This window comes from Cynocephalus volans, chromosome 5 (assembly GCF_027409185.1).
Source record: "Cynocephalus volans isolate mCynVol1 chromosome 5, mCynVol1.pri, whole genome shotgun sequence".
In the NCBI taxonomy this organism is placed as follows: domain Eukaryota; kingdom Metazoa; phylum Chordata; class Mammalia; order Dermoptera; family Cynocephalidae; genus Cynocephalus; species Cynocephalus volans.
The window spans coordinates 158,315,269-158,330,808 of record NC_084464.1 but is presented as its reverse complement, the minus strand read 5'-3'; the positions used below and the strand labels follow the sequence as shown (position 1 = coordinate 158,330,808).

Below are 15,540 nucleotides of genomic sequence, written 5' to 3'. Positions count from 1 at the left end.
CATCGCGCTCTTCATTAACTAAGGAAGGAAAAGAAGACAATTTATTAGGAAGTGTAAATTATGTGTGAATAATGACGTTAGCCCATGAAAACTTCCGATCATCCCAGTAAGCTGCTAAACTCATTTTGAGGTGGCAACAGATATCTTTTGGTAGCCATGACAAAAACTACAAGACAAGTTAAAAATGAGTACTAAAGATAAAAACGTCTTCCACAGAGCTATATGAGAACACAGAAAAACAACGCTCCTCTCTGAACGGGCTTTTGGTCAGGTTACCAGAGATTTGTAGGAATAATACCTCCACCACTGAAGAAAGGGTACAGGATTTAAAATAAGGACAATTTTGAATTTCCTCTAAATGTAACCTCTACTCTGAGTTCTAAAATCAAATTTCGTGAAAAGTCTCAATAGAGGTATGTAAATTAGGATGCATGGACTTCCCACTTGAAGAGAAATAAAAGTAAAAAACAACTTTCTCATTTCAAAAAGAAAACTCACTGAAACTGCTAGGTTTGTGGCTAAATAAACTCAAATTAAAAGCAGCAGATGGGAATGGATCAAGAAAGCTGTTCGTTTTCTAGACTTTAGAGTTCACGAATTTGGGTCAAAAGCAGTGAGCCTTGGGTGAAGACACAGAAAGGCCTTTTTTTTTTCTTCCAGAATTTCAGTTTTCAGCCCTTTGAAAAGTTGGGTTCAGTGGAAAGCAAGCCAGTTAAATTGTTTTCTGTGAGATCATTTTAGAGCTGATTTCTGCAAAGGGCTCATCAGCATTGTCTGCAGAGGCCATCGGCCTGCTGAGGACCTCAGAAGCGGAGAGGAAAATCCTTTGTAACGTTAAACAGTCCCAAGAATCACGTCCAAAAGGGCCTTTAGGTTGGAAGGACTGTCAGCTCACGGAAGGAACCTCTGTTCATATCTGGAATTCACTGAAGGGATTTAAAACTTATTCTTGCCAGTCGATCATGACCGACATGTGACTATAAAAGCAGCCAAATCTGCAGAATATATAAATAAAACGTGTCCAGAATAAGAGCGATTCCTTTTCAGTCTCACTGAAAACAATTTTAAAACTTCAATAGAGAAATTATATCTACAAAATCAACTGTTGAGACCCAGCAGGAAAGTCTATTCCTTGCCTTATATTTTACAATGTATGAAAGTGTTTTCTACAGAATAGCTTGATTCCCACCCACTTAGTTGCTTCAACCTTGGTTTGGATGCAACATTCATTAAAATCATCTCAATTAGTCTAGGACCAGAGAGAATCTTCTAGGAAAAAGAACACACCATGAAATGATGGGTCACACTTAAGTCATTAATCTTTCTCCCCCGTATACCCAATTTCATATGCAATGAATACTTCATCCTTGCTTCACATGCGATGAGAACAGAAGAGCTTGTCTTACGGAACTACATTTTCAGTTAAACCCAAAACTACACAGTAACAAAGTAAAATAGAAAGAACAGTGACGTCTCTAGTGTTGCTGATGGCTCACCCGTCTGCTTACTTAAATCCCACACTTCCCGAGGGCGGGAATGATGTCTATCTTGTTTGCCTTTCTGCTCCACTCTCAGTTTAATGACTGGCACTTAATAGACACTGAATAGACATGTACTGATAGATGGGGCGCTACTACCATGCAGATCTCCCAGCCCTTAGAATATGTTAACTCAAGGTAGTGGGTTGAATAACGTCTCCCCCCAATTTATATTTACCTGAAACCTCAGAATGTGAATATTTGGAAAGACAGTCTTTGCAGATGTGATTAGTTAAGATGACAGTAAGAACGTCTTGGGAAGATGCAGGTGGAGATGAGAGCCATGCCCAGAACTACGGGGGTGCCCACACCCCAGAAGCCAGGAGAGACGCATGAACAGACCACATGCCCTCACAGCCTCTGGAAGTAACCAGACCCTGCGGCACCTCGATTTCAGACTTCCAGCCTCCAGAACTGTGAGAGGACAGACCTCTGTTGTTTCAAGCAACCCAGTTTGTGGTACTTTATTACAGCAGCCCTAGGAAACTAATTCACTAAAGGAAAGTAGGATAAATACAAATAGGCAGTTTCTGTTTATTATCAACCATTCCAATATGACAGAGGACTTGTACATCTTTTTTTTTTTTTTTTTTTTTCTGTTCTGAAGACTGACCTTTCTGTAACTTTATTCATATAGGGCCTATCTGATGTTTTCGGAATTCATAAACCTTCAACTAATTGATAAATTCATCTGCAAATGTCTGACTGTTCTGACTTCCACAATATTATCAGTTTCTTTCCTGACCCTTGGAAGATCCTCAGAGAAAGAGTGTCTCTTGCACAGACACAAAGGACGACAGGAGAGTCCAATTCTGTCAGTAATCCCCGATCCATGCCACCCAGCACATGGAAATAATTCTCTCGTTCTGATGCACAGTTCCCTGGGAGTTCCGAGGGCTTCCTCCTTCCAGCCCCTGCTGTGTTCTGCGGCAGCCATCATGTGGGCTGTGTCAACTGTGCATCTGGAGCCACCTGCCACCTTCACTTCCCCTTATCCTGCAGTCCATCCACCGGTTACCAGTCAAGCTCTGAAAAATGTAGCTCTGCAGCATCTCTGAGAAAAAACTACCCTCTCCCATGCAGGCGCGACGGCCGTGACCTAGCTCGTGCCCTCAGCATTGCTCCTCCTCACAGCCATGGTCCAAAGCGCTGCAGACATGCTCAGCCCACTCCTCCTCCTCCCCAGGCTCCCAGGACACTGCCCCAGCTCCTGGCATGGCCTGCAGGGCAGTCATGCTGGCGCCAACCATCCCCTGGGGCTCCTGGTCTCGGTTTCAGTGACGAAAGAGAAGCTTTCGTTCCTGAACTCGCAAAGGTGTTTCATACTTCTGGGAACTCTTCTCTACCTGGGAAAGTCACTCCTCTGCTTCCTGCCTCTCTGGTGCATTTCATCCTTCACACATGCCCAGTTCTCACCACTGAAGCTTTTCCAGACCCCCCACCCCAGACAGTAATCGCTTACCCCTCCCCCCCCTTTTTTTGGTTTGTTACTTCTAAATCTTGTAAATAATTCTATTAGTTTGTTTATCACAATGAATTGTGACAGTATATGTATATGAATCATGACAGTATATATATCCCTTAATGTGTCATAATGTGTCATATGAACTGTTTGAAGTCAAGAACTGCATCTTTCTTCTCAGCATTTAGCATGACGCCTGCGATATGGCAGATGCTCAGGGAATTTGTTAAATAATGTCACCAATACCACAAAAGTAAGTCAGACAAAGGTGATTAGAAGCAAACTACGACACTATGAGCTAGACTTAGGACACACCTATTTCATCCACAATGAGCCTAAAAATTGAGAAAACAGAAAAATCTATAGAATGAATCTCTTATCTTCTAAGTCCTCACACTGGTAGCAGAAAATTGAGTGACATCAATAACGCTTGCTCGGTGCCGAGATCGGGACGTGATGGTACATTTCCTGAGGACAGGTGGCTCCCACAATTGATTATTCTGCTTTGAGTGTTTTCAAGGTCTCCAGCTGCCAAACAGATGTGGGGGAAGATTACCTTCTGGTACGAATGCAGTGACCAGGCATGCCACCCCTGCCACGATATTGCTTGCCGCGAAGGGAAGCCGTCGTCCGACACGCTCAATGGTAAGTAAGATCAAGAGGGCTCCTGGCAGTTCCACAACTCCCGAGATAAAAAAGTCTATGTAGAGGTTGCCTCCTATAATTCCCAGGCGCATGACGAGTCCTTGGTATACCACTGCGCTTGTGAACCTTGTAAGAGAACAACAAGCAAGAGAGAACTTCCACCTGATCTGAAGGAGGGCCCCACTGCAAATTCAACACAAGCTTTTAAATCCATCACAAGTCAAACTTACCATGCAAACATAAGGATAAGTGTGCACTTCCTCATTTGGGGAGTTCTCACCAGATCTAAAAAGGATGGATTACTAACTTCCTCATCTGTAGCAGTGATCTATGTAAGAGAGGCAGATTTCAGTAGCAATATACAGCAAGAAACACCTGCACAGTACAGATTGTCATTAACCAGATTCAAAGCTATGGAATCAAACAATCTTACTGAACTGACTGGGGTCTTTCGTAATTATGTCTTAAAAGGTGAGAACAAAAAGGTTTGGATAGGTCAAATTCAAAAAGACGTGGTTGCTGCTCTCAGAATCTGTTCTTAGGATAACTGCAGTACTTTATGCTAAACTGCTCCGAGTAAACAAGGAAAAAGGGTGTGTTCTAAAGTAAAATGCATGTGCCCATTTATTAAATTGGAGGAAAATTAACATAAAAGTGGGGAACAGCCAAGAGTTCAAACCAACCTAAATGTCCATCAACAGGTGACTGGATAAGGAAAATGTGGTATATACACGCAATGGAATACTCCTCTGACATAAAGAAGAATGAAATTCTGCCATTCACAGCAACATGGACGAGCTTAGAGAAAATTATGTTAAGGAAAACAAGCCAGGCACAGAAAGAGAAATACCGCAGGTCCTCAGTCATAAGTGGGAGCTAAAAAATAAACAAATTTTAAAAAGAGAGTAAAAGTGGTTAAAGCAAGTGGGATCCAACCAAATGTTTCTTTGGATTAAATCCTCAAATCCTAATTAGACAAATAAGATAGAGTCACGTGAAATCCAAGGGCGAGCACCGAAGGCATCACTCTGCTTTTGTCCGCTTTTTGGAATCTAACATCTTTCTAATCCAGGAAAATTTAGCTCATTTCTATTCAGCCATCCAAGAAGTTGTTCCTCAACTCAATTCAACAAATACTGTTGTGGGCCACCATGTGCAAGGTGCTATCAGGGAACAAAGCTTAAGAGCAAACCCCCATCATGATGCGCTGCTTCTAGTTGCCAAAGACACCATAGCTCAGTTCCCTGCAGGAACCACCGTTGCACGTTTCTGTGCATCTGCACAGTCTGTCACCTCTGTGTGGAGGGCCCTTTCCCCTCCTCAGTGCTGATGTCACCTGCCCTGGGAGATCTTTCCTAACCTCAGGTAGCACTGATGGCTCCCCGATCTGGGCCTCTCCTCCCCAGACCTCCTGCACAACTGCACTCCCTTAGGGGTCCCTTCCTCTTGCTCCTGCCACGAGCTCTGCAGCTCTTGGAGGGCAGGGACTGTATTGTAGCACCAAGCAAACTGCCTGGCATTCAACGACAGTGTGCATAATAACTGAACGCTGAAGTAAGAAAGCCAGCGCCCCGCCGTAGCTGCTCCCTCGGGGTTGCCCTCAGGTTTTGTCCTTCCACTGAGCAAGAACCCTGGCTACGGAAGACAGGACCCCTCTGTTTACTCAACTCCAGATCTGGCCCAGAGTGAGCGGAAATCTAGGCAAAGCTTCCCCAAGCCTTTGAGCCAAAAGTCTCTCTGCCAGCAGTCCCAAAAATTTGACTCAGAACAAATTTACATTGATAGGACCTTGTCAATCACATACTCTAAATATTAAGTTCAGTGGGTCAACCAAAGTTTGATACCTCAGGCGTATGTTTGCTCCAGGGAAAGGAACACACACAAAAGAAGACTGCAAAATAAATGTCTTTAGATCACTTTCTTTTCCTACGTCATCCCAATACTGTATTTCTTTTAAATTAGGATACATTTTCCCCCATATTTTAACATCCTATAAATTGGGATGTGTTCTACCACGGCACTGATTTAAAAAAAAAAAAAAAGCAATGTGTCACTGTTTAAATAGCATGTTTTTTCTTATTTGGTGGTACACAAAATGATTGTGTCTTAAAATCAAGTGTCTTAGAGTCAATGAAACCGTCATGTTTTCCACAACGGTGTCTGTGGATGGCTGCTAATGGACTCCACCATGCATTCTTTCCTTCTTCTTTTTGATAACAGAATCCATGGAATTTTAATTGGGCCCATAGCTGCCTGGCTAAAGTCACATTTCCAAGCCTCTCTTTCAACTATGGGTGGCCCTGTGACCAAGCCCTCAACAGTGAGGTGGCTGTGAATGTCATGTGTAGAAAATCTAGGTCCCATCCTTAAAAAAATTAGTGGCTTGCCCTTTAGTTTCTGTTTTTCTCTTCCTGAGGGATAAAAGAAGTTGCTGGTGAGATTCAACCACATGACCTATTGCAGGTGATGCTGGTAAAACAGAATAAGTGGAACCTGGTTCTGGAGGACCTCGTGAGCAGAGCTGGGCCACTCACCTCTGGGGGGGGGGGCGTGTTAGGGAGAAAAACATTTTTCTCTTTTTTATCCCTATATTTTTGGGGTCTCCATTTCAAAAACTATAGGTCTCCAATGCCTATTAAGATATTTCCCGAGGCAACCTTTTCAATTTTAAGACCCCAGTGAGGGATTTCTTTTTTAAATCTACCTTTACCTTTGCTGCTTCAAAAATAAGTCAGGAATAACAAAAGTAGAAGATAAGATCTTGGTAAATTAAAGCAATATATTGTTATATGATTCATTACCAAAATGTTTTTCACAATTAATTCCAATATATTACCCACATTAAAACGGCTAATATCTACAGAGTGTGCTGTGTTTGTTAGATTCTGAGCCAAGTACTTCACACGGATTATTTCATTTAATTCTCATCAAAGCTCTACAAAGGCAGTACTTTTATCAGCACCGCCCTCTAACCAAGTGAGCTAACCAGCCAGCTCTAAAGTTAGTACTTTTATTAATGCCATTTTCTAAATAAGAAAAACAAGGCTTAGGACATTAAGGATTAAATACAGCAAGGTAGCCTAGGCAGGACTTGAAACCACGCAATGGACTGGTGGGATCCTCTGTTTTTAATCTCCGTACAGCACTGCTGAATCTACAGAAAGCTTTTTCTTCTAAAGAAAGTCTTTACAATTGATAGCATTTCTCTATATTTTTAATGAAGGACACCATGCACTTGACCAGAAACTGAATCTTTAGTTAAAGCACTGTTTTATGAAAAGGTTAGATTTGACTGAAACAATTTAGGTAAATTAAATTTGACTCAAAAAAATTAGATTTTAAGGATATTGACATTCAGGATTAAAAGCCCCCATAATATGAGGGCAGTTTTCCTCCCTGAAAGTGTCCTAGTGACTTATTCCGGTTATTCTTTTTTTTCACTGAGGGCTTCTCCATGACTCAGACTGGGGTCTGTGTGGTCGGTCAGCCTGACTCTTCTCTTCCCTCTGGGGAGTCCCTGATACGGCCTCTCATTTGTATATCGGCACCGCTCTCCACTCGGGGCACACGGGTGCTGACACTCTTTTCTTTTCAAAAGCAATTTCCATGACACATTTGTTTGGGCTCTAATTTCCTATTCAGTCTTCTTCTTTTCTGCCTAAGCTATGACTTCTACTCACTCTGAACAAATCCCCTTTCATTCAAGCCCCAATGTCAGCATCCCAGGATCGAAGGGAAATCATACATCCCATATTTTAAGATCTCTGGTCAGTTCAGGTAGATAATTTGACATTTAAATACCTTTGTCGATTATTCAATTATTCATGTCTCCAATAATGGAGCAACTTTGACCTTCCTGCTAGTACTGTAGTTGTCTCTTTTTCCCAACCAGATAGATCTCCAGTCACTACTTGACCACAGAATTATGACATGTTAGATTTTCACAAGACTGTAGAAGCCTCAATGGTCTAACCTGGAGGTCAGCAAACTTCTGCAAAGGGCCAGTTAGTACATATCTTTGGTTTTGTGGGCTGTAAGTTCTCTTTGGCAACTACCTCACTTTGCCATAGTGTGAAAGCAGCTATAGACAACATATAAACGGGTTCCAATAAACTCTGTTTACAAAAACATGCAGTGAGCTGGGTCTAGCCTGCAGCTGTTTGCCAAAGGGTCAGTGCTGGAGGAACTTGTAAGATACTAATATTATTCCCATTACAGAGAACAAGAAGCTGAGGCACAGGACACTAAGTAGCTTACCCAAGGAGGACATGCAGAGAGTAAGAGGATGAACCAGGACGCTGATCCCAAGGTCTGTGTTTTTAACCATTACATCGCACTGTGTCTGCAGTATGCAGAAGCCATGTTTACCTCATTGTTTAAAAGCATGCTTGTATTATTTCATTAATGGTTATCATGAGGTAGTGGGATTATGGTGGTTTTTACTCTCTTCTTTTTGGCTAAAATTGAAATTGAAATTGAAAATGAAATCTATAATACTTTTATAACAAGAAAAGATAGCTCACTTTTAAAGTAACGGATTTAAATTACACACTAGTAATTATTGACTAAGTATTGTTTCTCGTTCTTTCCTAATTGAACCCCCCACAGTTCATTAACTCATGTTCTCAGGGGAGCTGAATCTACTCCTAGTTGAAGGGGAGGCCTGATTACCTAAGGGTAATCCTATCACATGTGTCAGTGACTGGACATGTGACCCAATTTTAACCAATAAAAACTGGGCATGTGGTCTAATTTGGGCCAAGGAGAAATGGACATGTGTCCCAATTTCAGCCAATGAGGAATGGGCATTGACCCAATTTAAACCAACAAGAAATGGGCATGTGACCCAAGTTGGGCCAATGAGAAAAAGACTTTTGGGAAAGTTCTTCATTGCTCTTAGGTCAGAGGTTCCTGAAGAATCTTTGCTGTCTCCCCTGAGGGAATGAATGAGGACATGGTGGGCTCAAATAGATCTTGGCTGCCACCCTACAAGCACGAGGGGACCAGTCTCAAGATGAAGCTGTGCTGTCTGCAGAGGAGAGAGGGAGAAACCACAGCTTGATAAGATTGTTGAGACCCTGGTTTGGCCAACCCCGAATCCTTCTCTAACTCCAAATCCAGACACACGAGCCAGTGAAAGTCCTTATTGTCTGACCCATTTAAGTTGGTTTTCGGTTACTTGTTGCCAAAAGCAGAATTATTTGAAGAATCCAGCCCAGAACAATTCTCTTGCTTTAAAAACTGAATATTTTAGGCAGAATAATTTGTAGTAAGTAGTTAAAATAACGGCTTCAATACTCCAATTCACTCTGTAAAAAGACCTGGTATTAGTTTTAATTTCTAACTTTTAAGATTTAGAACCAAGTGGTCACATGATGTCTGCTCTTCCAAAGCACATGGTTAATGTCTAGTACGTGTCCTCTATCCAAAGAAAACCAAGTGCTGACAACAAGCGAAGGTAATCAAGACCATAAAACCGATCTTCCCTGTCCAGGGAACGAAAGGATTAACAGTCCTTCCAAGCAAGTAAGTATTTTGCTACATTTAAGAACAAATCCAGCTGGTCTCTGATTTACTAACATCTTCTCCACAGTGACGCAGATATTCTGAAAGATGACCCACTTTCTGGGTGTCCAAAGACCTTGAGAGACTAAAAGCTGTATCTTGGAGAGAATTCACTCTGGAAAGTCTTGGCAGCCCATGCGCAGCCGCTGCCGCAGCTATGATTTCCTTCCAGTGACTTCTTGCTCTGTGGCTGTGCTTACCTCCTGTCGCCAGAGCATTGCCAAAGTTTGCCTAGCCTGAGTCGGATACAGAAGAACTGAAATGTTACACCAGGTTCTTGCATATTTTTAAAAATCTGCTTTATTAAGATATAATTAACACACAATAAAACTCAGCAATTTTAAGTATACGTTTCAATGAGTTTTGACAAATGTATGGAGTCATAGAACCGCCACCACGATCATGGTATGGAACATCTCTGGGACTCCAGAAAATTTCCTCGTGTCTCTGTGAAGCTAGTCCCCTCCACCTGCTCTGGGCCCAGACAACCGCTGATCTGCTTTCTGTAGTTACAGCTTTACTATTTCTAGAATTTCAAAGAAATAGAATCACATGGTATGCTGTCTTTTGTGTCTCGCTTGTCATACCTTTTATGTCACCTAAATGGGGTATGCTGGCTTTGCTTTGGAGCAAAGAAAGAAGGGAGCTCCTCTGGGTAACACCTGTGTTTGGAGGCGTGTTGCCCAGTGATGCCACCCACAGAGAAGGCGTGCGCAAGGTTAAACTGCAGCGGTGGGTTCCCTTGTGCTTATTTACTGAGCTGAAATGCTATGTGCTCCATCCAGCTCTCTGACTGTCTTTTAATTCCGCCAAAACTTTGTTTTCCATCAACAATGATGTTAAAAGGGTACCTTATTCATCCTTCTTTGATTAATTCAGCTCTCTTTACAGTTCTTCTTGGAGACTTTCTAAAACACATCTTCACACTGACATCTTAATTTAAATTGCCAAGGAAGAGAGAGACGTGACAAACAATCATCTGATAGGAAGATGGTGTTCAGAGCTCCCCACGTGGAGGGCTGGTTTCAGGTCCAAAAAGGACAAGCAGACAGAGTCAGGCCAGATGCATGGTATTTTACTCAGAGCATTTTTTGGATGCCACGTTATTCAAACTCTACGAGCCTGAGCGCCCTCATCAGCAGCATGGGGACAATAAAACTGTACAAGCCTGAGCGTCCTCAGCAGCAGCATGGGGACAATACTCCCCCCTGCATCAGAGCATGTGGGAGATTCAGTGAGAGAAGCACACAACAAGCGCTCAACAACAGAGGCTGGCAATGTCAATGTCACTTTTTCCCCTAACATTTGGGAAGTACTTACTGCTAGGTGATAATGCACTCGGCAGGCACCTTTTCACTGGGTGAACCGTCATGGATGCTGTACTGCATAAAGGAAGATGTTTTCCAGGTGCTCTGATAGGAATCCCATTGTAGAGAGAACTGTCGCTGCACTTCCTTTTTTTAAAAAAGGAATGAATTTCTTTTTATGTTGGATTTCCTTAAATATACCAGGTACATTTAACGTCAGTTTGGCACTGTTGATCTCCCAGGCTTGAGGCAGGGTAATTTTTCATGAATGTGCACACAAGCCAATGACACTTAGAGAACCTCAGCACTATAAGCATGGCCCGGAATGTGGCAGCAGCAGCGTCACACTGGACCCCGGACCACGATGTCAGACTCCACATTTTAAAAATGCCCTCAGGAGGCTCGCGTGGGAAGTCAGTGAATAGCAAGTCCCACCTCGGCTGCTGACTCTGGGTGTCCAGTTCTTCCCAGGGCCTTGGTTGAGAAGAGAGGTGAGTCCCTCCAGGCCATGGAGGCTGAACGCTGCTTCTCTGCAGGGTCTGCGGGGGGAAGGGGACAACCTTGCTATTTCACCTGGTGGTTCTCAGTAGGTGACATCTTCATCAGCTGCCGTATTTCACAAGGAAGAGGACACTGATGCGAAGGGGAAGTTATCCGCTCAGAGTCTAACACTGTGAGTTACACAGTGAATGTGTCATCACAAGTTCCCTACAAGCTCTGTCCTCTAGAAGCTTTTAATTTCTAAGAAGTCTGTGTGAATAAAATATTATTTGAGGGTTTGGGTCTTGCTGATTTGGAGGACCAGGAATCACCCTCAAAGTTAAACTACTCATAGATCTTCCAGACAAGCTGCGGGAACGGAGGGCTTGTGGGGCTGGGAGGACCCCAAGCACATGTGCATCCTTCCAACCATTGCCTAGTGGACGATCCATCAGCCAGATAAGGGTCAGATGCAGAAGGGCCAGGAATCAGCATCTGCCATTACAGATCTTGAGCCAGCTTCAGGTAGAAATAGTGCTGCCTGGTGCTCTCGAAATTTTTGAAAACCTCATTATACTTTCAAACAAGAGCAGACAAAATATTTACCACTCAAGAGCTCATATGATAAATAAATATCTGTATTAAAGTTATCTTGAATATTGATGCTTAGTAAAGTAGTTAAAAATATATCCCAACCTCCTAGACCAGCGCAGTCCAATAAAAATATAATGGGAGCCACATATTGCATAACTTTAAATCTAACTTTAAATTTTCTAGGGGCCACATTAAAAAAGATAAAAAGAAATAGGCAAAATTAATTTTAATAATACGTTTCCTTTAATCCAGTCTATCCAAAATACTATCATTCCAGCATGTATTCAACATGAAATTATTCATGAGGCATTTTCTATTTCTTGCTTCATACTAAAGCTTGGAAATCCACCATGTGGTTTTACTCTTACAGAACTCAATTGAGACAAGCCAAATTTCCGTGCACAACTGCACACATGGCTGGGACTACTGTACTGGATAGAGTGAGGCCAGATAACCTAGCACCCAGGTGGCTCTTTTGTGAAGATACTCTGTGAGGAAGATATTTTACTCCATTAGTTTGAGTTGGCCTGAAAGAGTGCCTCCCCTCCTCCTACACGACTGGGCGCACTGCCCAGAACGGCAAAAGTGCCTCGAGCTAAGAAGTCCCACGAGGGAGCCAGGGGGCAGCTTCAATGTTAGCCGAGGTCAACGGATTGCAGCTGTGGGTCATGTGTTGGAACATTGCTTAAAAACAAAGCTGAAGTCTTAATTTTTATTTATTTATTTTGGTGGGGGTGGGTATTAAAGTAAGAGAAGGAAAGAGGGAAAAATAATTGAATGCACTCTCAGTTTTAAAACTCTAACCCTTTAGGGGGTTAGAGACTCAGATTTTGGGTGGAAAAACATCAAACCTTGATGTTAGTGCACTGAATTAAACGCGTCATCGAACTCTCCAATCGCACCCATAGGGGCTGATAATCAGTACGAAAACAGAAAAGTTCTAAAATCAAATTTTTAAAATGCCCAGTGTCTTAGGCGACAGTGACATGTATGGATACACAAAATTTTCTGTTCTATGAATAGGCAAACTGAGTATCTATAAGACACTAGTTAGCCAAGGATTTTTTTTGAAGAGGGAGAAAAAGCCAGGGAGAGTGAATTAAAGCAAATGGTCTGATATATCACACACAAACTTCGAAACCACACACCCCTACCCATCAAAGTTCTTACCACTTCTTAGTTTTCTGAATGCTTCAGGAATTATCTTAATAAGAACAAGGTCTTTAACATCACCCTCAGCAGCATGTAAACTCACCATATTGCCCTTCTCTTCCCTGGCTGAGGGAGGCCGTTCCTGCTGCTCCGGTGTGTGCAGGCTTCCAATGCAACTGTGACCTCGTCTGGCTAGATTCCTGGCAGGAGTCTCCTGGCTGGGCCTGGCACATAAGCCACTGTCACCCCTGTTCTGGGTTGGCAGTACTTCCTGCACAGGCCAAGGACAGCCAGGGTGACATCAGGCCACGTCGCACAGGCACTCATGGCAATTGTTATTAGGCAAGTCCAGGAGGGCATTCCCAGAGCCAGCAGGTTGGGGCCTATGCCTCCTGGTTCCTGCCAGCCTTTGTCGCAGAAATGCGTCCCCCTCCCCTTTTCCTTCTCACAGCTCCTGCCAGCCTCCTAGCAAGCTGGCAACAGAGTCCTCGCATTGCCTCCAGGCATTCTCCCATGGCTAGGTTCACAGGCATCCCTTCCTACCCCGCACACTCAGGGGGTTCTGTCTCCGTCCCTCTCTGACCTGGCCCTGCCTGCTGGCTGCGCCCGTGGACAGTCCTGGCTGCCCTTCCGTTTTTTCTATTTCCCATGTGTTCCAGAGAAGATGTGCTGAATCTCTCTAGGAACCAGAGACGTGCAACTGAAAACACTCCGTAGGCTGGCCAAAGTTAGAAAACTGGAACATACCAAACATGGATATGGACAAAAGGGACATGCAGATACCAATGTGGGGTGTACACAAAAAGCAGCCTGGCATTATTTAGGGTGCTAAGTGTCTTGCACGTGACAGTTAGCACATGGAAGTGTGCTAAGAGACTCAGCAGCTCCACTTCTAGGCCTTATATTCCATGGGAAACCTCACACGGGTCCAAAGAGGGCATGAATGAAAACATCGATTGCTGTTATTGGAGGCAACCCAGGTGCCCGTCATTAGCAAGATGGAGATGTGGGATGTGCACTCATGGCGTTCACACCACAGTGTGAAGCAATATGTTCACACAGGAGCAAGAGAGGGAGACATGAAGACATATGGTTGAGTGAAAAAGTAAGAAATGAAAGAAGATCTGGGCCAGCACAATACCAGTGATGCTACCTACATGCATACGTACGGCACTCTCTGGTTCATAAGGACACATGAGTATCAAAGCTCATGAATCAAATGCGTTAGAGTGGGAGCCTGCTGAGGGGAGAGTGGGGCACTGGGGGAAGGAGGTATAAAGGTAAGCAGAACAGGAGGGGGCTTCACACAGCCTGGAGATAACCATGCCACACATAAAGGCACGATTAACTCACTCTGCACCCAAAGAAAAACAGCAGGAACTCAAACAACCTCATACGGAGCAACTTAGAGGTCGTTTCGGAATTTTCTCCATTTTTAGTGATTCCAGACTTGCCAAATATCCAAAATTTGCCTTCCTTATGTAACTCAGCAAGCCCTTGGTATCATTTGGGAATGCTGAGACACTTTCCAAAGAAACTCAGGTATAGTTGAAAATTTGAAAACTCAGTTTACATGCACATCAATAAATATTGCAATCCGTCTGTGAGTTCTGGAACTTGCAAGTTGCTCCCTTTTCTGGTTTGTGATTTGTGGAATATTTTCTGTATAGGACCAGCATGCCCTTTCCTGCTTAAGGACGAACGTTCTTTAGCAAGGGATGAGACACTTTTACATACAAGCCATGAGCAGGTGACCGGTGCCATCCCTGCAATTCGTTCTGAATGTTGCTGACAGTGAAGCGTGTCATAGCTGTGTGGCTGATCTCTGGGCCTTGGTCATGTGCACTGATGTGCACTACTTACTCTAACTTTGAGCCGTGACCTGATTTATTATATTACAACTACTTACTCTAACTTTGAGCCATGACTTGATTTATTGTATTGCAACAATACATATTCACAGATTGGTTTCCATAACTAGCAGCTGTACTGACCTAGACTTCAATTTGAATGTCTTTCCATTTACACATAAAACAGTCAAAATTAAAACACACTGAAATGGTTTCCAAACACTGCACATAAGATTCAATCTGTTCTTCAACTTCAAGTGACAGAAAAAATTATATGTTGTTCTATTGAACATATTTCTGTAAGTTCTGTGATTTTCTGTGATGAAAATAAGTATAGTTGAACAGTTAAAGACCTATTATTAGTAGGGGAGACTGAAAACAGCTCAAAAATGAAAAAAAAGGAAAAAAGAAAGCAATCATAGAGAATTAGAGAAAAACAGGCTGTCTTGAAGGTACATGGGGAGGCTTCCAGACAAGATGGTGGAATAGACAGTCGCCAGCATCACTCTCTCCCACAAATCAACCAAATTACAACTATAAAAAAGCAACAACAGCCAAGCTGGAGCCTCTAGGATCAGGGGAAGAGGAGGAGACACCTATGGAGTGCATGAAGGCGGGAGAAGCCACGATGAGAGAAAGAAAGGACGCTCCAACCATTTTGAGCCCCGGCCACTTCCAGGCTGGAGCTGGTGAGCAAACGGAGCAGGAGCTGGCAAAAGCCACAGCTGTGCCCTTCGGGTGCAGTTGCTTGAAGGCTACAGGGGAGAAGATGGGCTTGGTGGCTCCCAGGCCAGCAAGACTACTAATAGGGTTCCCATGGACCCACGTAGGACCAAGGAGCCACAACAACTGAAGAAGAGGATCCACTCAGAGGCCAGTGAGTCATTGCAAGGGATCGGCACATAGCCCGTCCCATTGGAAGGGTTTGGAGCACAGGCGGTGGGGGA

General features: G+C 43.4%; 1 protein-coding gene across 1 annotated transcript in view; it reads right to left on the bottom strand.

Moving 5' to 3' along the window:
• Positions 1-15,540, bottom strand: part of SLC22A3 (solute carrier family 22 member 3) — an 88,087-nt gene that overhangs the window by 10,135 nt on the left and 62,412 nt on the right. The window contains exons 6-7 of the mRNA XM_063098027.1: positions 3,876-3,973; positions 3,557-3,771 (exon numbers count right to left, since the gene is read on the bottom strand). Of these exons, the coding sequence (XP_062954097.1) occupies positions 3,557-3,771; positions 3,876-3,973 (313 nt within the window). The remainder of the gene's footprint in view (positions 1-3,556; positions 3,772-3,875; positions 3,974-15,540) is intronic.